General features: G+C 44.3%; 1 protein-coding gene across 5 annotated transcripts in view; it reads right to left on the bottom strand.

Moving 5' to 3' along the window:
* Positions 1-25436, bottom strand: part of LOC117957825 (nucleosome-remodeling factor subunit BPTF-like) — a 28842-nt gene extending 3406 nt beyond the window's left edge. For 2 of the 5 annotated variants that reach the window (XM_034893880.1, XM_034893878.1), the window contains exons 1-29: positions 24645-25173; positions 22613-23435; positions 21125-21345; positions 19275-19454; positions 18941-19123; positions 16663-16854; positions 16441-16526; positions 15703-16055; positions 15235-15366; positions 14863-14992; positions 14466-14601; positions 14101-14373; positions 12405-13989; positions 11714-11838; positions 11030-11158; positions 10433-10583; positions 10213-10336; positions 9623-9872; positions 8448-8615; positions 7967-8103; positions 7756-7867; positions 6864-7078; positions 5674-6709; positions 3315-4696; positions 3134-3216; positions 2538-2763; positions 1571-2094; positions 669-845; positions 371-563 (exon numbers count right to left, since the gene is read on the bottom strand). In XM_034893880.1, the coding sequence (XP_034749771.1) occupies positions 371-563; positions 669-845; positions 1571-2094; positions 2538-2763; positions 3134-3216; positions 3315-4696; positions 5674-6709; positions 6864-7078; positions 7756-7867; positions 7967-8103; positions 8448-8615; positions 9623-9872; positions 10213-10336; positions 10433-10583; positions 11030-11158; positions 11714-11838; positions 12405-13989; positions 14101-14373; positions 14466-14601; positions 14863-14992; positions 15235-15366; positions 15703-16055; positions 16441-16526; positions 16663-16854; positions 18941-19123; positions 19275-19454; positions 21125-21345; positions 22613-23435; positions 24645-25173 (9855 nt within the window). Of the gene's footprint in view, positions 1-370; positions 564-668; positions 846-1570; positions 2095-2537; positions 2764-3133; positions 3217-3314; positions 4697-5673; positions 6710-6863; positions 7079-7755; positions 7868-7966; positions 8104-8447; positions 8616-9622; positions 9873-10212; positions 10337-10432; positions 10584-11029; positions 11159-11713; positions 11839-12404; positions 13990-14100; positions 14374-14465; positions 14602-14862; positions 14993-15234; positions 15367-15702; positions 16056-16440; positions 16527-16662; positions 16855-18940; positions 19124-19274; positions 19455-21124; positions 21346-22612; positions 23436-24644 lie in introns of all 5 variants that reach the window. The other 3 variants (XM_034893879.1, XM_034893881.1, XM_034893882.1) reach the window with 3 other exon arrangements.
* Between the last annotated feature and the right edge of the window lie 1827 nt (positions 25437-27263).

The raw sequence follows: 27263 nt of genomic DNA, 5'->3' as shown, positions 1-27263 counted from the left end.
TGCGTGCACCACTAAGAAAGTCTGATGTCCTGTGGGTACGGGACAATGCGGCAGCATAGCCATGTCCTACTGTCTGTTTACAGAGGGCATCTAAAGGTGCTCTAATCGATGTCACGCAGGTTTTAGTCTACATTTGTTGTTAATAATTCAAACGTCACCAATAATTAACGTCACCCAACATTGCTTAGAGCACCTTTAAACGTATGTCTGATTGTTTCTATGTTACTGTTAGGCCATGGTAGTAGAAAGAGGTGTAGTAAAATACAAAGTGCTTTCTTCCTTGTTAAGGACTTTTTATCTTGCTTTTACATTTGAGGTCATAAATATTACGTAGGTTGACAACAGGCGGACAAACTTGGGTTTTCCATACCTGTAACGAGCGTAATATTCTTTTCAACCCCTCGTAGTCTTTGTCAGTGAGCGGCGTGAGGACTGTCATGGCATCTTCTGTCGACTGACACTGCGGGCAGACGTACAGATCAATGTGGGTGGCCTCGCTCTGCAGGATGCCGACGCAGCGCCCGTGGTACCAGTTCTGGCAGCGGTCGCAGCCAATGTAAAATCTGTGGGGGGGGGGAAGGGGAAGACATGGCAGTTACCGCCAACCAATGAAAAGCTTCCATATGTACGAAGCTGACGACAGTTGTGTTATTTAGGAGGAGCCGTACTGGGACTCGTCGTACGGCGTCCGGCAGATGCAGTACAACTCCTCGTTGCTCCCGCCCTCCTGACCACGCTTACAGTCGTTGCACACAAAGTCCTCCAGCTTCTTGGCCTCTTTCTCTGTGATGCCAACGCACGCGCCGTGAAACCAGTTGGAGCACAGGTCGCACCCTATGTAAAACCTAAAGAGGAGGAAAGATTGTTCATTTTTGTCTCACTTAAATCGTCATGACAACATCACGAGTGTGTTGCAGTGAAAAGGCAAAGTTCTTCCCCTTCCGTTTGACCACTACGGGACCCCTATTTTAGAGACAATTTGTACGGCAGTGAATGGGAAAATATTTTTTTTTTTTTTAACCCAGTCTTAAATGAGCCAAGACAATTTAAAAGACAATATGGCAAGTCAAGAAAGTTTGTCATGAAACTGTGTTGTAACAGCAAGTTTAAGACGGTGACAATACGCAATTACAAAGACTCCTCACCCAGTTGCCACATAAGCGACGTCTCTGATTGTTTTGTACCGCGATGTTAAGTTACACGAGCAACGGATCTTGCCCGTCCTTTCGCTTCTCGGCTGATTGAACTCCGCTGGATGGAAACACATCAGCTAAGATTACGTTACACGTGTTGTGGAACCTTGCTGAGCACATAAATGGTGGGAGACGAGAGATGTAGTTCACTGAGCGGTTAAAGAGAAAACTAAGTGGTGCTCCAACAAACTCCCTTTATTCAGTTGCAAAGTTAACTTTCAAATTCACTAACACCATTTGTGTAATTCATGGTTCATCTTTCCCATTCACTATCATACATATTTTTTCCTGAAATAAGGTCCCACAAGGTCCACCGGATGAGAGGGACTATTCCTCCCTATCTCAATGGTTGCTTCCCCCCCAACCCGAGAGCTTACTTTGACTCGTCGTAGGCCGTTTTGCAGATACAGTACAATTTGGTGTCCTTCTTGTGATCCTTTGAGGTAGAAGAGAGCTTCTTCTTCTTTTTGTGTTTTAATGAGCTGGAATCTCCGTCCTTGTCTCTGTCCCTGTCTTTGTCTTTGTCCTTGTCTCTATCCCGATGTCTGTCCCGCTCTCGGTCTCTCTCCTTCTCTCGATCCCCGTCTCTGTCTTTGTCTCTGCATTTGTCTCTTTCCTTCTCCTTATCCCGTTTCTTCTCGTGATGCCTTTCCCGGTCTTTGCTTCGATCTTTGTCTCTGTCTTTGTCTCTGTCTTTGTCTCTCTCCTCTTCCCGCTTACGTTTATGGGATGAGGAGGGCGAGGTCGCTGTGTGGGTGCTGTGAGAGGAATGTGTAGAGTGGGAGAGATGGGAGGAGTGGGACGAGGCCGCCTTGACTGTTGCTGCAGCAGCCTGGACGATGGCAGCTCTCGCTTTCTCCTGTTCTTTTTGTAGCCTGGCTATGTCCCGCCTCAGCTCCTCCTAAGGATGAGACAAGATATTTAATTTCAAGGTTAATATCTCCTCTCTGAATTGTATGCCTTATTAAAATGATTCCTGGAGAGCTTATAAACTCTACACATAGTCTCATATTGCCAGACCTATTGTGTCAGTACAGTGGAGTAAGGTCTGGATTACACCACAGATACATCCTGGGATAGGACACACAAAAACAACAACCAATCTTCATACCAATCACAATCAACGGTGGCCCTGCAGAACAGTCTGGGGTAGGAACTGTTTTCTCTGACACATTTGAAGAAACCGCCACATCAAATGTTAAATTAAGTTAACTAACAATACAGAAACATGAGCTCATACCAGTGTTATTGCCATGTGTACGACATCTGTAGCCATTCTGCGAATTTGTCCCAAAACGTCCCAGTCATGATTTTATTTCTCATGACGGCAGACTGTGTGCTAACCTGTACTTGCAGCTGCAGCTCCTTGTCCAGCAGTGCCCTTTTCTTCAGGATCTCCGCCTTCAGCTGTTCCTTGTGCTTGTACAGCAGTGCAGTCAGCTTGGACGCATTCTGTTTGGAGCGCTTCTGCTCAACTACCTCCTCCTTCTTTCTCTTCTTAGCTGCCTGCTTCTCGTCCTTCTCAATCTTGTCGAGGATGAACTTCATCACCTGGTTGCACACGATCATTCTGTAAACAGAGGACAGCAGGGTGCTAGAGTCATTGTTGTTCAGTTGTGGGGAAGGAACTCAGTAAGCTTTCATATAAGGACACATGAACACACTTTTAGTTTATGCATAAAGCTTATAAACACAGGTTAAAGGTCTATTTCACCACTTAGTGTACATGTCCTGTTCAAATTCCCTGTTTGATGTAATTTTCTGTTTTATTTTAAGTCTGTTTGTTCTTTTATGTGAAACTTTTAATGCTGCTCTCTTGGCCCGGACTTAACGGGAATATTTCTGGTAAAATGAGAACATAAATACTACGGTCATCCACAGGACATATGCACTTATTTTATAAGGTGCCACACTGCCACTGTGATTATTAAGTCCCAAACCTCTGGTTCTCCTCTCGCTCAGCTGCAGCCAGGCTCTTCCTCTGTTTCAGCTGTTCAGCTGTGGCATTCTGCTTCACTACCACCTGACAACAAATACACTTTCTGTTAATATTAAAGGTTTCTAGATACTGTAAGAAAGGAATCATTGTGAATTGCTTATTTTTTTTTTTTTAAGTCACACCTGTTTTGGCATGCCATCCCCGGGGATAATAGCCTGCATAATCTGCTCCTTCTGTTCCCTTTTAGCCTCGTGGTGTTTCTTTTTCTTTGGTTTTTGTAGTTGCGGTTGTTGCTGTTGCTGCTGTTGCTGTTGCTGTTGTTGCTGTTGCTGCTGCTGCTGTATCCTTTGGAGCTGCTCCTGGACGATCGCTGGTGCCTGTATGGTCACCATGTTCTGAATCTGGTGGGCCTGAATTTGCCCCCCTGTCTGCTGGATCTGGATAGGCAGCTGCAGTTTGATCTGCTGGGGAACCGTGCCGCCCTGCTGCTGTGCCTGTGCCTGGATTTGGGCTTGGATCTGGGCAGCAACGTGGGGCGGCAGAGCTGAAAGAAGCTGGACAGGCTGTTGGAGGCCCGGAACGGTGATGAGCTGATGCCTGATTGGAGACTGGACCTGAAGCTGCGGCTGCGCTTGAACTTGCGGTTGGTTCTGAGGCTGGAACTGGACCTGGAGCTTAGCTTGGACTTGGGGTTGGGCTTGGACCTGAAGCTGTTGCTGGACCTGGGTTTTCTGCGGCGAATGGACTTGAAACTGGTGCTGCGTTTGGATCTGGGGTTGCTGCAGGGCCAGAGGTTGTGGTTGAATGTGGCTCTGTTGCTGGAACTGGACCTGAACCTGGGGATGGAGTTGGGTATGGATCTGGTTCTGTAGCGGAGTTTGGGCCTGAGACTGAACCTGGGGTGGAGATTGGACCTGAGGCTGTTGGGGAGCCTGGGGTTGGGTCTGAGCCGATGTTTGAAATGAAGCCTGTACCTGTGGGTGGTACTGAGGCTGGACCCTGGATTGGAGCTGGGCTTGGGCCTGAGCCTGGACCTGGGGCAAGGTTTGGTTGGGGGTTTGGGACTGAAACTGCACCTGAGGTTGATTTTGAGCAGGGGGTTGTAGGTGAGCTTGGGATGGTTGCTGAGTTTGTGGCTGAAACTGAACTCGGACCTGGGGGTGGTTTTGAGCTTGTGCTTGAATGTGTGGCATTTGTTGGACTTGGCCAAAGGGCTGAACCTGAATCTGGGCACGGATTTGGGGTTGAAGATGGGGTTGAAGTTGAGAATGGGCATGGGGCTGGAGGTGAGGCTGCGTAGGTCTGACAGTAGAAACAACAGAAGAGACCGGCAATCCCATATGAACCTGCACAGCTGAGACTGGGATTTGAGTGACCTGCTGCACAGACACAACGGTGGGGGGCTGGACATGTCCTTGAGGAGGAAGAGACGCTTGAGGCAGAGAGGAAACGGGTGAATGTATGGAGACTGATGCAGGTGTCTGAGCTGGCTGAACTGGAGTCTGAGCTTGAGATGAAGCCGGAGTCCAAACCTGGGGCTGAGTTGCCCTCAGCTCTGTCAGAGCTACAACAGAACGAGTACAGAAGTAAAGAGAAGCAATAAATAAATAAAAAAGTCAACCATCCTATGTAGACAAATACAGCATGCTGTTGATTTGTATAGGGTTGAGAACCGAAACCTTTCCTATATGACTGCTATCTACCGGAGCGAATGACATGCACATTTTAGTGCCTCATTTTGGTGTTACTTAAATTATTGTGTTGCTCTCTGGTGCTCTGAAACAAATGTTACAGTGAACAGAAGCATCACTGCATGTGGTGCTAGTTAACAATTACTTTGCCACAAGTAATGTTAGCCTACTGTAAGCTAGTAGGTGGCTGAAACAATTAAAATACTGACATCTAAACGGTCTGAACGTGTGGCAGTATTTCACTGAAGAGGATTCCAACACCGGGATGTACAACATTCTGCAGCTAAAGACACGGAGGACACTAGCACTGCACTTTGAGACACCAGAGACTGAGAAACAAGTGTGCATCTTGAGAAGCTTCACGCTAGTGATGGCCAAATGAAGCTACGCGTACCAGTGTCTCTTTTTCTGAGACCACTAGATGGCGCTCTCTGTTAAACAACTGGTTGAGAATACACTGAATTGTAATGTAAGGCCTTTCTCTTAAAAACCAAGAACGCCATCTAGTGGGCTCACAAAATACAGACACTGGTTCACGAAGCTTCATTTGGTCGACACTACTTCAAGCTGTTGTTGTAAAGTACTCTGTCATCTAGTGGTCCTTCTTTTTGACATTTAACAGCAACTGGCTGGTGAAATAAGTTAGGGTTAATATGTTTCAAATCATTTAAATTTCACCATATGGCTTAGGCTTTGTGCTCTTTTTTTTTTTTAAGTATTGGTTAGGGCACCATCTAGGCCCCAGCACTGTTTTAAAAGTATAATTTTAGCACCAGTATTGGAAAGAACCCAAAATGCTACCCAACCCTAGATTGATATATCAATGTGGGAATTGAGGTGGGTTCCTTACCTGGCACTGAAGGTGTCGTAGAGGTGGCTGTGACTGGTGTGACAATAGCGTTGGCCACAGCAGCATGAAGGGGAACCGGGGCTGTAGCCTGGATTTGGGTTAGAGCTTTGGCCGGGGATGGGACAGCAATTTGGGTGGACACGACAGCTATGACAGGAGCAGAGACGGGTGCGAGGGCAGGGGTTGGAACTTGGACAGGGGAGGGAAGAGAGGCAGAAGCAGGCATTTGGGCTGAGTTAGTAGCGGCTACTGTTGCAGCAACTTGGGCAGCCGCCTTGACTGAGACAGGGGCTAAAGCAGGGGCGGTGCTGAAGGCATGTGTCTGGACCTGGGCTTGAGGTGCAACTTGTCCCAGGACAGGAATTGACACTGCAGTTTGGGTTTGTGAAGGAAATGAGCCAGGGGTAGGGGTGGAGACAAGGGTTGGCACAATGGCTGGGACTTGGTTTTGTGCAGTGGTTGAGGCTGTGGCAAAAACCTGTGTCTGAGACATAGGTGGGCCTGCAATTTCTGTTGGGGAAGGGACAGATCTTGCCACCTGGGGTTGTGTGGGGACAGAGGCTGGTGTGGAGGATAAAACCTGTGTGGAGGCCTGGGCTGCAACGTGTGGCAGGGCAGGAACAGGAGTGGATACTTGAGATTGTGCAGGTACTGATAACGGGGTTGCGGCTGGAACTTGGGTTTGCACAGGAACTGTGGGGGCCAAACTTGGCATTTGTGTAGGGGTAGGTACAGGGGCTGTCATTATGGTTTGGCCTAGGGCTGAGGGGGTTGTCTGGACTTGTGCAGGGGCTCTGGCTTGAGTTGGAGTTGACATTTGGGTTTGAGGAGTCTGAGGGGCTGCCGACGTTGGAGCCGATGAGGACGGGGGGATGGGAGTGAAGAGGAAGCGCTGGACCTGGCCGTTGGGCATGGCTGCCTGCATCAGCTGCTGACCAGGACCAGGGATGACTGTTACACCCTGTGGGATGATTTGCAACTGTCCCTGGGTCTGACCCTGACCCTGGATCACCACCGTCAGACCTGGGTTTCCACCCTGCAGCATTGTCAACAAAAGGAGTCTTTTAGAATTCTCTCTTTATACATCACCATTCAAAACAAAGTTATTAGGTACTTTACAAAGGCAAGTAAACACTAAAACATTTCAAAGACTTTTTCTGCAGGAGAAAAGAAAAAAAATGTGCACTCACCTGAGCACCCTGTGTTAGCTGCATGAGCTGTGCCATAGTAAGTTTAACTTGACCCTGCTGTGGCCTGGTGGTCTGGGAAGAAGCTACAGGTGACTGTCCAGGTGCTGCGGTGGTTGCATGAGGTGATGATGCACCACCTGCTGCTCTTTGAGCTGCAGTCGGCTGTACAGACGTGGACCCAGGACCCGTCTGTGTCACAGTCGGCTTAGGTTGGCCTGGTAGCGACAAGGAGAGAGTAGGAATGTTTTATTCTTATTTGTAAAACCCAGTTCAGACCAAAGATTTAGCACACGCCTGGTTGAATCTTGCAACTAGTTGCAACACGCTGGTGTGCGACATTATAAAATTCGCCATTTCAGACTAGTGCAACGAGACGGTGTATCATCTAACGTTACAGTTAAAGATACCTGCTACAGTTGCATTTCTAGTGATGAATCGGTGGTTTTAGTTATGTGATCCATGCTTTGTTTTATCCTGCTCTCTCTCTTCAGCACCGCCTAGCTCGCTCGACCACATTATCGTGTTTGCAGGCGGTTGTTGAGCCTCCGTCTGAAACTCTGCTATTTCGACCAGTTGACAGTTTGTATAGAAAATAAAATATATATCATTTTATTTTAATAGTTTGTAGCGGACTTTGCTATTGGCTGTTGAAACAGGTGACGTCCATCGCGTTCTAAAACCAGCCTCTGGCGACTTGACAAGCTGAGTCGCAGGTGACACAATCAGCCGGCTTGAGTCCAGCGGAGAGGGGCCGGTTCAGGACACTACAACCTTTCCGTGAGCCTTTTCTGTTTGTTTCATCTTGAATCTTGGTCTGAACTGGGCTTAAAACGTGAGCCACAAAAACTGAAGACATTTATTTATTTAAAGAAATGAGGAGTTAGACGGACACCTTGTTGAGCCACTGCTGGACTTCTGCCTGCTGCTGCGCCCACAGAGGTAGACAGGGTCGATGACTGGCTCGTCGTCGTGCCAGGCTGTATTTTGCCTCCTGCTGTGATGGCCTGTAACACAAACCCAAAAGTAAAATCCTCAATCAATGTGCTTAATAATTTACAAGCTTCAAGTTAACACTGAAAAGGACAGGGTGAAGGACAAAAGACCTGTTGCTGGGTAACTGTTGAGGAGGTGGTGGCTCGGAGGTTGATGTTGCCGGTCGTAGGATGTAGCGTGCTGTATGTCCTAAGGTTTGCAGGGGGCCCAGAGGGAAAAATGCCCACGACTTTCTGCTGGACTATACCTGTTGACAAGCACAATTAAGTGAGGAAAGAAGCAAATATGCATTTGGTGCATGCAGCAACACAGGTCAAGGGTGCACAGCAGCGGCGAGACATGCACTGTGTGTGGGGAAGATCCATAAAGCAATTTAAAAGGCTTCAATTCATGGGATCACTTTAACTCAACTCAAAGATAAGCTCAGAAAATAACGGCATCCTTTTGGCCACAAAAGCTATAAAAAAGAAATCTGGTTGCATCATCCATGCTCAGTGCTAACAGATTTCGCCGGTCACAGGACACTCTTCCATCCATTTAGGCAAATGTAAGTACAAACCAGCGGAAATGGATGACACTAGTGCTCCCTACCTCCTTGAGCGGTGGGCATGTTGAGCGTGACAATCTTGCTGTTAGCGGGGAGCGGGAGTTTGGCGGCGAGGATCTGGCCAGCCACAGTCACTGGGCTGCCAGCAATCTGGAAGGTTTGCTCTGAGGTGGCGATGCTGCTAGCCACGGTGGCCACCGAGCCAATGGGGGCTGCAAGACACACCATGCACCACCTGCAGTCACGCATACCCACAAGGGCCACCGCGATAGCCAGTCTACGGCTGTGGTGTCCACTGGAAGGTTTGAGTCAACAATAATGGGGCTGACATTTTTTTGGATGAATTTTTAAACCATTAGCAGTTTTTTTTTTTACTTATTTATTCAATTTTTAGTTACCATTACACTGAAAAAAATCCAAAACGGTAGCTAAAAGCTGCGGGTAATTCAACTAGCTAGCGCCTTGAATCACAGCATGTCATCTCAAAGGCCTTTCAAGGAAAACAGGACAGTAATTATCATATAGCCTCCATTACATAACAGCCTCAGCGTGAAATGAATGAGTAATACTAGTACAGGTTACTGTGTGATGCCAGTGCATATGCATGAGCTCGTCTGATGAGAGAGACTGGACAGAGAGGGGAGAGGGAGAGCTGCGGGAGGAAGAGGTCTCACTCTACTTCAAATTCTGCCGTTTCTTTTGCATTCTGCTTCTCTCAGCTTTAAGGGTGGTTGATGAGTCAAAAAGCAGTAACTCTACCATCCTACAAATTTAACGTGTCCCTTAAAAAAATACATAGTGATCAATACAAGGCCAAAATGCAAAACTCATTCTGCCTTGCCATGTGTTAAAATTCTGCTGATAAACAGGCTATCCTGTATCCCTTTAGGATATTAAAGGACTCAAATTGAAAATACAGTTTTAACAGGATAAAAAGTGGACACCACAAGCTACAAAGGCAATCCCATGTACCACTGTGAAAAATTGACAACAAAAAATAAACTGGAAATTTATGCCAATGATTGCCTTCTGAAAACTGTCAAAGAAGGATAAAAAAAAAAAAAGAAGGGGGGAACAAAAAACAGTATCTTCTGACAAAGATGTTTTGTCTGCCTGCTGCTAACAGAAGATGATGGATGAGGAGGTGCACCATTCTACGTAAGACTCCTGATGGGATTAAGATGCATTCAAATTATCGGTGTTTTTCGACCTGGCTTACCTGAGCTGTTGGTCTGACCCTGCTTGACCCAAGAAGCAAAAGACTGATGAAAGTTTTTGTCCTGCTGGAAGGGAGCAGGAGAGACCAGTTTGGAGGCCAGGACCATCTTAGCTCCAGATGTGACCTGACCTGTCCTCTGGCCCATGGACGCTGGGGTGCTGGGAGAACTGGGAGTGCTGGCCGAGGTGGTGGTGGTGGTGGTTGTTGTGGGAGTGTTGGCAGGGGTACCTGGTCTCTGCTCCAGACGTTTCTGTAACAATAATACAACATTTTCAGACTCAGAATCCTAATGGTAAGGAATCCTAATCCTAAGGTTTAAAAAGAAAAGGGAAAATAAAGAAAACAGTCAAAAAAAATGTAATTAATGTGTAAGTATCATAGCTAAAGTGCAAGAAATAGAAATTAAAGTAAAGTATGATTAAGTTAAACGTTGCCAAAACAATAGATTATACAAATGCTTCTGGAGTACAGTGTAAACATAAATTTAAAAAATGTAAAACCAGAAAAAAATATAACACTTGTGTATGTGTGTGTATGTGTATGTGTATGTGTGTGTGTGTGTGTGTGTGTGTGTGTGTTAGCGTTCCCACCTGCTGAGCAGCCAGTCTGGCCTGTTTAAGCTGACTCTCTAAATGGGCCTTGACATCCTCGGCCGTCTTCAGACTACTGCCAGTCTTGGAGGAATCGATACCCTGGGACTTCTCCCTCTCCACTCTGTAATATCCAGGATAAAAAGTGACAGTCAGGTGACTCAGTGCTCGAACAGAATAATTCAGTGTTCCCCGAGGAGGCTAGCTGTGCGTTTCTTACCGTTCTGCAAAGGCCCTGATCTCCCACAGCTCCAGGTCCTCCTCAGCCACCCATGTCTCCACAGCAACAGGCCCAGTCAGCTTGGCTGGCTCATGCTTCTTGGGCCTCAAGGCGCTTGAGCGCAGGCCTTTCCTCTGTGGAGTAGGGGTTTCTGCTCAGAAAGAGAAAGAAATTCATTAAAACGTAGCCAAAACTCTTCCAGCAATCAACCTCGGTCATTCTTTTTAGATAGATGGATAGATAGATAGATAGATAGATAGATAGATGTTTATTGATCCCAAGAAAAATGGGAAATGATGGTGTTACAGCAGCAAAATCAGTCACAAAGCACAGAATATAAATATTAATGAAATACTAGGAAAAACATACATACATACAATATACATGAAATAATAAAATGAATACAGAGAACAAAGAACAAATATTTGAATATGTACAGGATGGGGAAACAAAAATGTGCAACTGCTTAAATAATATGCTAAAATGTTAAAATAGATGTTTATTGATACCAAGAAAAATGGGAAAGTTTAGTTGCTATTTCTATTTAGTGTGTGTGTGTGTGTGTGTGTGTGTGTGTTTCTGCTGTTTAGCTTTTACCTTTTGGAGTGTCTCTATTTCCAAGGGGACAGATGATCTTCCTGATGCAGTATTCTGAGCGGATGCCGTATGGCCCCACGTCTCTTCGTTTTATGATCTCTGTTGTGATGATGTCTGTGTCCGTGGTTTCTGTGGCATGAAGAAAACACATCAGCACATTATTAAAAATGGAAACCATTTAATAGTTCTAATAATACACTCATTCCTGCATTGGAAGGTGGTGACACCAAGGTTTTGTTGGCAGATACAGAAGAGAGAACATCAGTATTGCTGCAACTAACAATTATTTTCATTGTCAACTAATCTGCCCATTATTTTCTTGATTTATTGAATAGCTGGTTTATAAAATGTCAGAAAATGGTGAAAGCCCTAGATGACATTCTCAAATGTCTTGTTTTATTTTGTCCACAACTCAAAGATATTCAGTTTACTGTCACAGAGGAGTGAAGAAACTGCAACATATTCACATTTAAACAGCTGGAATCAGAGAATTTAATCAATTGTCAAAATAGTTGCTGATTAATTTAGAAGTTGACAACTAATTGATTAACTGAAGTTGAACTAAAAACAAAACAAGTGTAAAAGGCGTCCTCTAAGGAACAAAGAAGGAACACAAAGAAGATGCCCAAGGAGGTAAAAAATGATCCGTAAAGGCAAAGAAGACAGTGTGCAGCACGTGCTCACCTTTCCGTGTAGTTCCTACAGCGGCGGAGGGCTTCACAGCCATGTCATCCCACCTCAGGCAGGCCCACAGCAGCCTGAGCATCAGGCTGACCCCAGCCAGCGACCTCACAGTCTGGAGACGGTACCTGGAAAAACAAAAACAAAACATGAGCCAGAAAAAATAAAAATAAAAACATGGGCTTCAAATTCTAACAGAAAGTATGTTTACATACACACTTTAGTTTACAGTATTGTTTTTTAATTGTTTTTTACATCTTGGTGATGTAATTTTGTGCTCATTGCACAAAAAGGTCTACAGGTTACACACGGGGGACTTTTCTTTGTGTCCGATTAACTGGCACGTCAATTTATGTTGTCAAACCGTTGTTTTTTTCGTCATGATTACTTTCAAACAGAACGTGAATATCACGCACCGTTGTTTTTGGTTGTTTTTCTGAACTTTTACACCACATAAAAAGACACCAACCAATCACTTTGTGTTGTTTACTTAGGTTGCTGTCCGACTGAATAGACGGCCTACTTAAGACAACAAAATAGGAAGCGATCGTCATTTTCCTATCATAGGATTGTTCAAAACAATTAAAAGAAGACTTTCCCCTGACTATTGTAAATGTGTACTACATGTGCTAGCTATAAATGTATTTTGAAGTATCCCAAACAATGTGTAAAAAGATTTAAATGTGCAACCAACCTCCATGTGATCCCAAAAGTGGGCCGAGGTGAAGGGTAGGGCCATATATCCAGGGCGGGCTTGGCGTTGTAGTTGAAGATGGGCACCTCTCTGATACCTGCTCTCCTCGCCATTCTCTTCAGGTCATCATTTGGCAGGATGAAGATGCTCTTCTTGCTGCTCTTGGTGACAAACTTGCGGTAGGACGGCAGGGCTGTCCCTGAGCGGGCCTTCTTGGATTTGAGAAACCTGAGAAGGCTGACACGGTCTTTGGTGGAATACTCTTTGCTTATGGTCATGGAGCTGGTTGAAGTGCCCGTCTTGGTGTCGGTGACTGGAAGTTTAGTCTTCTGAGGGACCACTGCCCTGGAGCTGGGCTGAGCGGCGGCGCTGGTGGAAACAGAGGAGACTGCACTACCTGGTGCTTGAGACGTCACATTTGACTTACTGATGTTGTTGGGCAGGTTAGTTGTCGGGGCGATTTGAGGCTCTGTGGTGGTGGCGGGGTTAGTGGCGATGAAGGCCTTCAAACCTTCGCTACTGCCGTCATTATTGGTACTATTACTATTCAGGAAAGAGGGGTTGGAGGATGGAAGCTTGGCAGGTCCGGTCCCCTCAGTGGCCGCGGCCACATCCACGTTCTTAATGAGAGAGTCTCCTTTCTCTGCTACGTGGTTCTCTAATTTGGGGACTTTTAGGGGAGGGGGGTGACATATGTCGGAAACATCATTCTGCAAGAGGTTTCCATTCATCAGAGACTTGACAGGCTCTTTCTGTGGCTCTTTGATATCGCCTTGGACTTGACTGGCTGGGTCTAAGTTGCTGTTCGAGTCTGCAGGGTTTTCCCCAGCTCTCCCATTCACCTGCACTGGACTGGTCTTGCTTTGGTCTACCTCCATGTTTTGTCCAGTGTCTTGCTCAATTTCCTCGTACCCCCGTTTCTTAGCATTCTCTGCCACTCGAGCCACCTCTGGCTTCTGTGGTTCTTCTTTGCCTTCCATTGCATCAGATATACAGTTGTTTCTACCGTTAGGTTCAGTGCTTGATAAGGGTTCTCCGTTCACTTCTTTGTGAGCCAAGTCCTCCCCGCAGCTCCCCTGCACAGCATTTACCTCGGTCTGTTTGCTGTGGTTAGGTGCTGTAGAATCTGATTTGGCATCCATGTCTGCCTTTATCTCCATCTGCTCCTGCCCAAAGTCAAGCTTTTTAACTACGCAGTCCTTCACCTCCTCTTTCTCTTCTTTTACACACAGGTTTGCAGCAGGCTGCGGTTTGCCTAACGTGGATCCTTCGGTCTTAACTCCAGCTGCAGGCTTTGTGGCAGCCGTTTTGGACACCAGTGCCGCCTGTCTCATTCGCTCGAGCCTCTGCTTCTCCTCCAAGGTGAACTGCTTTACCCGTCGCTCCAAAAGCCCATCCAGTTTGGAAGGCTTCACCTTCTTCTTATAAGCTGTCCGCAGCTGGAAACCCTCGCTGACGTTCACAACATCATAGTAGGGCTTTGATGCAGTGGTCTCCTCCTTCTTGGGTTGTTCTAATTTCTGAATTGGTTCGTCCTTCGCAGGCTGCACAGAAGGCGAGACAGAGCCTTTGTTTTCCGATTGATCTACAACAAAGAGTCAGAGAGGTTATTAGTTGGGAAAAATATTTGTCCTCAAACTGCACCAAGGCAACTCCAGTAGATAATTAATTAATACAATTAAAATAAAACTGTTACCTGTCTCTCCACTTGAAGCAGCGGTTTCTAAGCAGGGGTCCACCTCCATTTTTTCCTCTTTGCTCTTCTCTTCTGGCTTCTTTTCCTGCTCATCCTCTGTAGGTTTTTCGTCCACTTTGGAGGTCTGAGGTTTGCGGCCCTCCTCAGATGACGCAGTGATGGATGCTTGTTCATTGTCCTTGTTCAATGTGTTCTGAGCTGTCTGCTTCTCAGTTTCCATCAACTTTTTCTGCTTTTTAGTGCAAGCTGTTGCATTTTCCTTCTTCATTTTAGCTATGAAAACAGCATGCAAAAATCATAATATGAACCAGAATTGCCAGCAGCGGGAGAATCTATTGAAGAAATATTGCCAGTTTGGACCTTACCCTCCAGTTCTTTGCGGTAGTTTACGTTTGTGTTCCCTGGTAGCTTTGGGACAAACCGCGGCACATGAGTCTTACTGACCCAGCTCCAGCCACCATACCCTGTCACTCTGTACTCCTCCCCCTTCTGCTTCCACACCTTGAAAGACAAACACACAAGAACCACAATAATTTCAGAGAATGTAGCAATAATAAGATATTTCCAACCAGGACTACTTGTACCACAGTGGCTGAGTGGTTGAAATGGTTAGCTTAAAGTGATGGAAAGTTAATCTGACAGGGATGAGGGGTTACGTCTGACAAAAAAAAAAAGAGGCTGAGAAGCACTGCTCTAGATCAGTACACATGATGTAAAACCTCTTCAATGATCACAGGAGGAGCCAAGACGCTGTTGTTTTACCTGGTGCTTGATGGGGATGGTGTACTTGACCCAAGTGGCCTGTTGCAGTGTCTCCTCATCCTCCAGTTTTTTCTCACGCTTTTTCACCTTCTCTTTATCCTCCCGCTCCATTGAGGTCATGCGATGTAGCCTGAAGCAACAAAGTACAGTTTTTAAACCAAGATGTAGAGGTGCATGGGCAGTATGGAAAGAAAAAACGTTATCATTGAGCGTGCTGCTTGTTTGGTCAACAACAGTGTACTCCGAACAGGTTGATGAAATCCCTGGTGTAGTGACACAGATGAGGAGTAGCTTGAGTCCGGTTAGCCTTTTGGAAAGTATACTACATGTTAACGTGCTTTCAGTGTGTTTGTGTAGCCAAGAGTTGTTTACCTTGTGTGTCCAAGAGAATCTTTCCATACAGGCAGCATGACCACTGGTTTGATGGCACACTCGAGTATGGCCAATGCCAATGCAAACTCCCTGGCCTTGCTGCACATCTGCACTGCTTTGTTCCAGTTGGTCCTAGAAGAAAGGAAAAAAAAAAAGAAGAAGAGAAAAACGGTATAAAACAAAACGATAGCACAGCACAACTGAGTGTTCCTTTAACCACCCCACAGCTAGAGGAACTTCATGCCAGATACTTGGTGGCTAAATCAATATGGATCTCCCACAACACTGGGACAGAATGCTGTTCTGATACCAATCGAAAATGGGTCCGACACTGCCTACAATACCCAAGCTAGGTATTCACAAGGTAAGTCACCAAGACCTTTGTATCAATCCCTGCCTACTATCTAAAAGGGTGAAACCCCAGTGACTTTCCCTAAAGGGCTCACATCAACTGGATCAGAGTTGTACCTGTGCGACGCCCAGTTAGGATGCATAAATGGTCCGGGGACATTGGTCTCCAACTGGATGATGGTGAGACGCAGGGTGGAGACAGTCAGGCTCCGCGAACCGTAGATAGATCCGTTCCATTTGAACTCCGACGCGGTGGTCAGGCTGAACTTGTGGGAGAGGTGGCGCCTCTTGTCGTGGTCCTCCCGGTGCTGATGTTTGTTCAGGGCCAGGACATTGGTGCTGTACTGGTTGTGGTAGACCCTGTATTTACCCTCCTGACCCAGTTTAAACAAGTTGTTCAAGTTCACCATCAGGTCCCTTTTCAAGAAGCTGAGACGCGAAGATTCACCATCAGGGTGTAAGGGGGACGACTGAAACATGAGAGATAATATTACATTCAACTACCAGACATAAAGATAGAAGCTGCTTTTTCAAGGTGTACAACCTTTGGCTTTAAAACTTGAGATTGCAAAGATGTTTTGCAATGCCTTTCAGTACAAACTGTACACGGGAGAACATTTCTTTACAAAGCCTGTTTTCTTGATTTTATCAATAACAAGTTGTAGTCAATGCAGTGTTTATGCTAACAAACTTTATTAACTAAATAAAACACAGGATCCTTGACGCTAGATACAACGTAGTAAGTACTGAGTTTTTTTTAACCAAAGTCCTCACGTTTTTAAATTTTAAAACAGATTTTCTTATGATTTTTTAGGAATTAAAATAACTTTTGTGATAGGAAAAACCCAGCCTCACCTCTTTGCTGCCTCTTGACGTCTCGTTTTTTGATTCCTGTCCTGTTGGTCTCCCACTATCGGCCTTGGTCTTGTTGTTGTAGTCGTCTGTCATTCAGAAAGCAGATGACACAGAGTCAGCATTGACTTCAAACAGAAGCACAGAGGGACAATTCAACACTGGCTTTGGAATCTGTTGTGTTGATCTACTTTTCGAGACCTAATGAGCCCCAGTCCGGTTTACCTGTCCCATCCTGGCTGGTAAAAGAGGACCGAGAGGAGCGATCCGCCAGGTCAGCCTGCTCTGGTTTCCTAAGGCCAGAAACCTGGCTGCTGACGCCGCTCGCCTCCGGTTGAGAGGACTTCTGCTGGGGCTGATCTTGGGAGTCGTCAGGGTGCTTGTCTTCACTGCTAGAATCGTTTTTCACATCCTTATCTACAAAGTAAAAAATTTCAGACAAGCGTAAAGCAAGTATTAGGGATGCATGGAGAGAATCTAAATGACATTAATTACAAGCAACGTGCTTTTAGAAAAGACGGCAGTGGCGTCAAATAAAAATTTTACTGGTGGCAAAAATTCAAACTCTCGAATTGAGAAATTTTCAATACAGCTCGGCCAGATCTTGTTCATCGTAGTCTTTGCCAGACCTTCCTCCACAGCGCTGGGGAGGACAGTACTTAGACTAAACCACACACTATTCCAGGATGGGAGAACAATGTGCTATGGTTTATTGGCTTTTCTTAAAATCAATCGTATTGGGACAGTCTTACTAGTTCAATGTAACACCAGGTCTCAAGACCTGACGTTTTGCATACGACCAACCAGCTTCACAAATAAAAGTCTTTAGTGAAACCATTAAGTGCTTCGCCATTATGCTTCTTTTTTGTGTGAAGTTGGTTGGTCAAACACAAAACTTTGTTGACGAGGTAGCAGGTGGGGCTTCCAGGCAGAAGGCCTTTTGTCTGATCAAAAGGAACCTACACAAATACCCAGAAATTTGAACGAGAATAAGGAGCCGGTTGTGACAGACGTGAGATGCTAGCTGCTGCCAGGGACGCCGTCTACCACGTTGCCAAAAGCGTGCTTTTCCAAGACGGTGGCATAACACAAGACAAGAAATGAATGCACAGAAAAATAAATGGAACATTTAGCTAACAAAGCCGCTGCAACAGCTTTAGTTTCACGTTTAAGAGTAGGTAGGTCAAGACATGACGAATGGCAGAAAACAGCTCGCACCAGCTTGGAGGTCTCTCAGGAATGATTAAATGAAAAGGAAAAAATATCTTTCTCGAGATCTAACTTCATGTTTTCTGAAGATAAGGCTGAGATGCTGTGAAGGGGAATCTAAAGAGCATCAGGCTATTTATAGTTCCTCAAGTGTCACATGTGTGGTGAGATCTCCCCATGAAAAGAAAGACTTATTGGCCAACACAGCTATGAGTCTTTTGTCTGAAATGTTAATTTTGTCCAGGTTACAGCACAGAGACCCACAGTTTTTCAGTGCATGCCATTCATGGAGGCTGAAGCCATCAGATATTCAGCTGAGGAAACTGCTAGAGACTATGTAACACAAGATGGAAACACACTGCAGCTTGTTTAAAGCCATGTCAAACAGCCAAAGCAGCCAGCCAACGCAATAAACAAACTGTCTGAACAAAAGCAAACAGAGACCAGTATTACAGACTTTGTGACAGGCATAGCAAAATGGGATGCTAAAACCCCAGGGGATCGGACACGCTCGTTTGTCAGGCAGAATGTTGGACAGATCTCTAAACCTTGCAGATATGACAGCGGTATGAGGAAAGGAAAACAAACCGTTCAATGCACTGGAACACCTACAATCACCTCAATATAATGCCATGTTTACCAGAGATGGTGTACACTGCATTCATTACAGCCTCCTCAAATGTTTCATCATAATTCATCCAAAAAAAACATCTTGGAATGACTCATGAAGTCCAGTTAGAAAAAAAACTGTGCCTGAAAAACCACCTTTTTTTTGGACAAAATCTAGTTTTCTGTCCTAACTATGATATTATAAATGTATAGAGACTTAAAAAAAAAAAATCAGCGTAGCCACCGCATTACACCCAACATTTGATGTTTGTATTCCTTCATCCCTTCTGCCATTAGGCTCTTAAATGTTGCCAATGGAAGCAACCTTGCCGCTCTTCTTGCCTGGGTTACCTTTTTGTTTTTGGGATGAATAAAGTTGTTTGAATTTAATTAAGGCCAATAAGCCAGGTAAAAAGGGCAGCCAGCACAGACAGGCTGAACTCAAATAGAAAAAAGGTTATATCAGCTTCTTACTTTGTTTTCACTGTGTTTAATTATATGTAGTATTTTAATTGATCCAACTGCCCATGGTAGGACAAAGTTCTACTTCACAAGCAGATGGATGCAGATGGATGTGCGGCCCAGCAGCAGGGAATGAAATGGATAGTGAGTTGAATGGATAGAGATGCGGCTGAAAGCTGGACTCCGGAGCGAAACTACGGGATCCATATTTGATTCCACGTACCTGTGCTTTCCTGCTTTGCCACTGAAGGGGACTCCCCACTCTCCGGGCTCGCAGAGTGAGCAGGCTGCGTTTCCTTGTTAGGGTCGAGGGAGTCCGTTTTAGGCGCAGCTTGGTCCTGGGTGGTAGAGCCGGCGTTGGGGTCAGACTCGCAGCTCTCCTCTGCAGCGGGGGGAGCCGGGGCTGCTGTGGCCAACAGCACCAGAAGAGACATTACATTATTTAGCAATAAGTCAGGTACAAGTAAAGATCTTGATGATATCTCACACACAGTTATTCATATCCCATATTTTCCTTATACTGTGCAGCCCTACTGTATATGATGATGACTTTTCACCTTGAGAACCAGCACTTTCTTTGGCCTCTTTGTGCTCTCCGTTGTCGAGCTGCGAGGTGAGCTCTGCGGTGTCCCCCGCTGTCTTAACAGAGCCGGTTTCTGCTTCCTGCTTCACGTCCTCGTCCCGCCTTTTGGCTTCCTGTGCCTCCCGCTTCACCTTCATGCGCTCCGTGATCACATCTAAAAGCCACAGGAAACATTCAATTGTCTAAAAAGTTTAAAAAAGGCAGTAGTAATTGCCCATCCATGTGTTCATGTAAAATGTCAACAAATGCCTATGCTCTGTTTGGAGCAACTACTTTCTCCCAAGTTAGGAGGAGATTACAAATAAATAAATCCAGTCAATAGCCATAACTTCTCGGTGCAAAAAAATAAATAAAATATTGTAAATTACAAAAAACACTCCTCATCCCGTACATTTGCATATCACGATCATTTGCTTATTTGCTGAATTAAATCATTAGGGCTGCAGCTAAAACATTAATTAATTTTGTTTATAAAATGGCAAACAATTGTTTAAAATTGTCTGTTATAATTTCCCAGAACCCAATGCAACTTCTTTAAATACCGTGTTTTACCATCAGTCCAAAACCCATAGATGTTGAGTTTACTACCACACGTTTAAAAAGGCGGTAAATCCTCACATTTGAGAAGCTATTGATGGTGTTCATTTTTGTATTTTTGAACAAACAATATGAACAATAGCATTGTAATTGTCTGTGATTCAACTAATCATTTCAGCTCTACAAACAATACTTTGAAAGAAGTGCTCTAAACAGCAACTGGAGCACAAAATACTCCAGTGATAACAATCACTGTGCTTTTCATTTCCAGGTGACTTTTGACTGGTTGTATAAAGCAATATAAGAACATATAAATACAATGAACTTGTTCTTAGACACTAGTAAATCTAAATTCTGTAACTCAGTTGACCCGGCAAAGAAACTGATTTCCATCAACACAGATCCAGACGGGGCAGATTTTCTTTCCTGAAAAGGCCAAGATCTCTAGATCTAATCTCCTGTAAGCATGTTTCATAACTACAGTTTTTTTGTTTTTTTTTTATACAAGGACAGGAAGCGCTGTTTCCCCAACGATCCCAGATGAAGAAATGCCAGACGCAGGCAGCACTGAGCTGCTGCAGCGGTGGGTTTTTAACAGATGAAAAATACCAGCAACACCCATAAATCACTTATGATGGGGTGGGAAAAGAAACACAGCAACGGTTTTACAGAAACCATCTCTATTCCATTTAGGGCAGTAGAATACCTATTCCGACTTCTAGCTTTTGACAGGATGCCAGAGGCACTTCCCCAATAAAACATAGTACCACACAATGTCTTTTGGAGAGCTAACATTTTTGGTGACAGGGACAGGAACACTGCGACGAAAACAGATACGGCAGCCTGTCACACACAAACGGTAACTGCTGGCATAGCAATCAAAAGCTTTCTAACCACCCCGTCCTCTTGGAGGGAGGTAGAGGAGGAAAACCGTTGCTTGTTGTCTGGGAGGGAATGAAGCAGAAATAGAAGGCAGCGCCTAACATTTGTTCTGTAGCACAGCACTACTGCCTGAGGGGGGGAAATATATAATCTGAAGCTTCGATACAATGGTTTTAAGAACGTAAGTCTGCAGGAAACAAACGGGTTTTTTTTAAACTGATTCTTTTCCCCAGAATTGATATTTTTACCAATGATTCACCAAAATATTTTCTGTTTATACGGTACCCCTGACGCCCACTACATCATATCCGTTTTCAACAGAGTGAGAGCAGAATAAGGTTACACTATTACAAGGTCCAGGTGTATCTCTATTTTGGGGGAATGAAAACAACATCATATCCGTACCGTTGACAGCAGTGAGGTAGGCTTTATTGTTTCCACGGGCTTTGTTGGTGAGGTCCTCTGTGATGTCCATGTGGGCTTCCACTTCTTCCTTCATCTCCTCCAGGGTGGCATGGAGGTCCATCTCCCAGTACTGCGCATCCAGGCACTCCAGGAGCTCCGACAGCTGTGCCTTGGTGCTGTAGTACCAGATCTTTTTCTTCTTGTGCTCCCCGTCCTCCTCGCTGGGGAGACAGAGCAGGACAGGTTCTTAGATAAATTGTTCAATATCCAAACAAACCACATGACTCGCTCAATCACTTCGCTGTAAGGTATTGTTACACTGACATTTAACCAAGACAACATAAACTTGTTCACAGTATGATGATAATTAATGACACCACTGGTAAGTAAAAACCTTGTAGATTAGTGTGACTTTTAACTTTAGTTTAAGAAACATTATCCTCTATCCTTTGGGGTTATTCTGGGTTGGATTAAATCAACTCTGCACTCTGTTGATATACTGTTATAAAAAAAGAGGTTAGGGAGAACCATGTACAACCAAGCCGCAAAGAAAATAATTTCCATACAAAAATTCAAAAGGCAGTAGCAAGCTGATTCATGCAGAATGACACCAGCTGTCTGTGAAGAAGTTAAGATAATGTGGTCCCAGACAAAACCAGTGTCAAGGACAGGTTCCACTGGGACTCTAAAAGACTGCTAATATTCTTCTTGGCACACAAGAGCTGAGCTCAAACATCGAGGGCCTTTTTTTTTTTCTTTTTTTTTTACACAAATTTAAAAAAAAAATGAATTTACAGGTCAGATACTTTCTCACAGTAAGATGAATTCAGCCTCTTACTTATAAAGTCTAACATAAGCTTGGAGTGAGGGGGAGGCAACCAGGAAACACATCACTAAAGATAAAAGGACTCGGACTGCATGTCTCTTTTGTAATCCCTATTCACACTGATGACTGAATGCATGGAAAAAGGTTGCATCCTACGTGCCAAGTGATTTTCACCACAACTTTCAGTTTCACTCTCTAGCTGCTGGCTTAGGAAACTGAATAAATGTGCATTTTGTTTCAAAAAGCTATTTTTGAATATTCACATGGGTCACGGTTGACTACAGTTTACTTTTTCCTTCATGACTATGATGACAAGCGTTACATGGATGCTTAGATCTTTACACGGTTCCCACAGTGCATTGAGGTATATTACTACTAATATATAGGGCTTTGCAATTAATCCAATTTTAAATCGCAATTTCGGCTGACAAAAACAATGTTATCGAGAACAAAATAATATTTTGCACATGTTCTGAAGGGCTTTTCAATTAATTGCACAGCCCTACTAGTGAAAGGTTGTAACATGCTCTTGTGTTAAGTTACCAGTGTTTTTCTCCCTTTTGTTTTGAATGTATTCGGTCATAAAAATCTGTTAAGTTTAACACTGTTTGCACAGAATGGTAATTCGAGTGGAGCGGAGAGGGATGAGGATCCTAACTTACACAATAATCCTTCTGTTTAGGAACCAGTATTTCCTCTGGTGGCGGTCATATCCGATGGGCTCCTGACGGATGTAGGGCCTGTTCTTCTGCGCCTCGGCCACACAGTCCGTGACACCCGGCACCTTGTGTGCCACGCAAATCTCGCACTGCCACTCGTCCTCTGGGACCTCCGTCAGTGGGGGTTTCACACACTCCAGGTGGTAGACCGCTGTGCAGGTCTCGCAGCACAGCAGGTCGCCCAGGCGGTGACAAACGCGGCAGTGGTCGTCGTACTGCATGCTGCCGTCAGACATCAGCTCCTCGCGGGCGATATTGGTGGTGAGAAACTGGTCCACTAAAAACTGCAACACCTTGATCTTACTTTCGAGTGGACCATAGGGATACTCATCCACTTCCTGATACGGCAGGACGTGATGGTACTCCCGGTCGCTCTCGCAGTACGCCCGCAACACCTCAGGCCACGTCATGCCGTCTATAAAGTACAGGGTGGAGTTGACGCTATCCTTTAGGTCAGCGGGGCCAAAGGTAGTGTTGGATGTGTCCTCCTCACGTAGGATGACTTTCAAAAGGGAATTATGGGTCTCTGCTATTAAAGTGCACTGCTCCTGGCCTACCAGAGCCGCACAGAAGTCCTCGAAGCGGAAGGGGGAGAGACGCAGCACCATGCTGAAGTTCCGTAGCACTTCGTAGATGGAGGTGGCATTAAGCAGCTCCTCGTTAGGCACCAGGAGATCCTCGGAGGAGTCAGGAAGCTGAAGAGCAGGAATCTCCTTTTCCTCAAGGATGGGAGTGCGAGGTCGGGGAGCCCGTACTTTCTTCTTCCCTGTAGGATACAAAAATTATATTAGTAAACCATAATAAGATAGTTTGGCTTCATAGCTTACAGCAGAGGGAAAAAAAACATCTAAAATGTAGTTTTTTCTTATAGCTGACAGGCATATTCGTCTTAATATGCACATGTAATTCAGAATTTTTGTTTTTTTCGTTTTGATTGTTTATTATTGTGCATCGTTTCCCATTTGGGATTATAATCTGAATGAACTGAACTATATATTGAGGTATATTAGTCAAAATACTGTGAGGTTTGAGCTTAACATCACCCACATTATCTCCAACATGCAGTTGGATACATTGTTCATTATTTCTAAATGCTGAATATATTTATAGTCTTATATTCTCAAGCCTACAGGTGCGGTTAGTTTGCCAAAACCCCTTAAATAGACAGAATAGTCTGGTTCAAAGTTGGTAGCAAACTTTTCAGTGTGCTGCTTTGGCTGAGCTGACTATTAGCTTAATGAGGCTGTATCTAGGAAAACATTAACTGTCCAACTGGCTGATCACGTAAGTGTTAGTCAGACCACACATTATAACCCCTCTTTCTTTGTGTTGCACCGTAAGAGACATCAGCTGTTGTGTTTTAAATGAGTTTGGGAGGGATGAGATAAGGGTTAACAAAGTTGAAAGCTGCTAAAGTGTCCAAATGCCAAGCATGCTAGCCACGCTAAGTTAGCTAGGTGGCTATTTTAGTTTATTTTTATCAACTTTAATCAGAAACTAAAAAAATCTTAGTCACGTATAACTATAAAGCAGTACGTGTTAAATGAAGTTATAGTAGTATACTATACTATAATAGTAACGTTAACTATCAGACTTCAGTATGACAGTAGGCAGCTAATTTCAACATGCTAACGTTAGCACGCTAGCAGCTAAGTTTTTAACCTAAATGCAATTGTACTTTTTCGAGTTAGATGCATTCGCAGTTATTCTCAAAAAATGTGTGAATTATATAAAAAGGCGTGCTTTAAGATGTGAGGACAGTGATGGTACGCCAGTGTTACAGCACCTGCAGCAGCAGTAATGAGCTGACTGCGGCCTGTGTTCATACAGTGTGCATTCTCCATTTTGAACAATAACCTTACTGCTTCCTGCACGGACCCGAAACAACAATCAGCATTTACTGGATGCATTTCCCAACGTCTGCAGTGCACATTGAGACACTGCAGCCACTGGCCTGACCATGGTGTTTATTTACCCGGAGTGCTGGCGTGTGTGCTCTGACTCCGAAAGCTACTCTCTGTACAGTAGCTGGCATTATCCTCCTCCTCCTCCTCCTCCTCCACCTCTTCGTCCAGCACATCATCGTCGAGGCAATCGGACTCCTCTCCGAGGGCCTCGTCCTCCTCGGACTGAGGTTCCTCCTCAACCAACTCTTCCTCCTCCGATCTTAGACTAACGGCGTCGTCGTCCTCGTCACTCTCGTGGTCGTCGTACACCACCGTTTTGCAGACAGCCGTGCGCTTTCCTCCACGGCCCCCTCTGCCTCCTCTTCCACCGCCGCCGCCGCCTCTACCTCGTCCCCTGCCCCGCGTTGACGTGACCGACCCCACTTTCCGCTTCTTGGCCGACTTGGCGGCCTCCCTTGTGGGGCTCTCGACGTCCTCATCCCCGCTATCCCTCAACCTGGGCTTGAGGTTCCTCCTGGGTCGCAAGCCTCGGGCCGTGACTGCGGGCGAGTCCTCGGCTGGTAGCGGTTTGGGCGGCCTGCCTCTTTTCCCTCTCATGATAGGCGAAATCTATTATTTTAATATCCCAATCTTTGCGTTTATTTAGCCTACTCGGACGCAAGCGAAAGCGGCACCCCTGCAACGATGGACCGGTGGGGATTCAGACGGTGCGGTAACCCCGTGGAGCCCCTGTGTCTTTCGTGGCGAGAAAGCTCAAAACGTTAGCCCGGCGTCCCGTTTGGGTTCGCCTAGAGCCGCCATTTTTCTTCTCCTCTGCCTCGCTGAACAAACAGCAGGCTCTCGCTACAGGAGTCACGTGGTGACACTGCTTCCAGCTCAGTGGCAACAATGCCCGAGATGACAATTAGGCTTACTCGCAATTAGTTGCCTTATTTTAAGTTTTATTTATGTTTTTTGATAGGGAAAGAGCACGTTAATAAACATCAGTAAGGTGTTAACATGCCGGAGTTAAAAGAATTATGCTAATTTTTGTTCCTAGGCAGGTAACAAAAAAGGGGAAATTACAAGTAGCAGAATCCGAAAAGGGTTAATCATCAAACTAATTTATACATAGGAGGATTTTGCATTGGTGTTTGGATACACATACAAACAAACATATTAACATCAATATGAAATAAACAATAAATACGGGAAAAAAATGGTTTTTAAAATAAGACAAAAAAGAGAATCATTGGATTGAGTGGAGAATGTGCAAAAAATATAGGCCTATAGTATATGTGCAATGACCGAAATGATAATACAACACAATTAGTTTCATATTTTAATTTATTTTATGTATGTAAGTATTTATTTTAACAATGTTAATGAACATCAGGATAAAATGCAGCAAGTAAACATGCAAGAAAATGTAATAATGCTACTTTACATACGTGGTCCCTACGAGGAGGGCCTGGCAAAGAGAGAAGGGAGGTAACAGAGAAGAAACAACATGAACAAGTATCCTCACAATATATACATACATATAGAAAATAAAACATGTCAAGTAAAACGTGATTACATATCTGGTTTGCCTTGTTGGGTCTTACCACTCACTTATTATAGGCCTATTTTTGTGGGTAGTTTCCATTTAATCAATCAATCAGACTTTATTTGAATATCATTTGTCATACCTATAAAATGTAAGTGCTTCACAGAAGTGTCAGTGTTTGTACAAAACTGACACTAAATAAAAACGACCAGAAACAGGTGTCGAGGACACTTGAGGAAACCCCCTGAGGCAGGATGGGAAATAGATTAAAAAAAACTCCAACTTGCTACATAACTACATGCACTAAGACGTGAACCAGGCTAACATGCATAGATAAATATACAGATAAGTAAAAGCCAGACTAAAAAGGTAGTTATGATAATGATAATGCAAAAAATTAAATAGTTTGCACAAAACTGTACAGCTTTCTAATTCTAAAACAATTATATTACATGTTTGTTGTATATTTTTCATGGTATCTTTTCATATTTTTATTGTCATTTTTCTATTTTTTTACAGATAACCTGGACTGGGTTCATATACTGTGCATTATTTTTTTTTGATACATTATTAAAGAAATACGTGTATGATGCTCCAAAACTTAAATATAACTTACTTTATGTAAACTGAGGCGAGTTGGTCAAGTTGTACTTTTCCCTCCACAACATACTGTATTTATGAATAGATTAATGATGATTATTATTATTGCTTGCTCATTTTACTGTAATTGGGTCTTATTTTCGTTTCTCTAGTGAACTTACTAACTAGTGGACTCTACTTTGTGACCTTGTCTGAAAAAGCTGCTATATTAAATAAACTTTATTCTACGACTTTACATTCACTTTAACTTTATGTTTCTTGATATGTGAAGAAATTGATTTCTTATACGGACTTACAGTGTGAGTTGTAGTTTTCCCTCCGCAACATTATTGCCAGTAGGCGCTGTTGTTATGACTAAATTGATGATGATGATTATTATTATTTCTCATTTCACTGTTATTGGATCATATTTTAACATACCTTTCTCTCGAAAGCAGTGTGACTTTGTCAGTAAAAGCTGCCATATTAAATAAACTTTATAACACGATCTTACTTGAAGTCAAATTCATGTTTCTTGATGTGTGGATAAATTGAATTGTTATGCGTATTTTCAGTATAA

The sequence above is a fragment of the Etheostoma cragini genome, chromosome 15 (genome assembly GCF_013103735.1).
Source record: "Etheostoma cragini isolate CJK2018 chromosome 15, CSU_Ecrag_1.0, whole genome shotgun sequence".
NCBI lineage: Eukaryota > Metazoa > Chordata > Actinopteri > Perciformes > Percidae > Etheostoma > Etheostoma cragini.
Note: the sequence above shows the minus strand (reverse complement) of the source record. Positions and strands in the feature narration are given on the sequence as shown.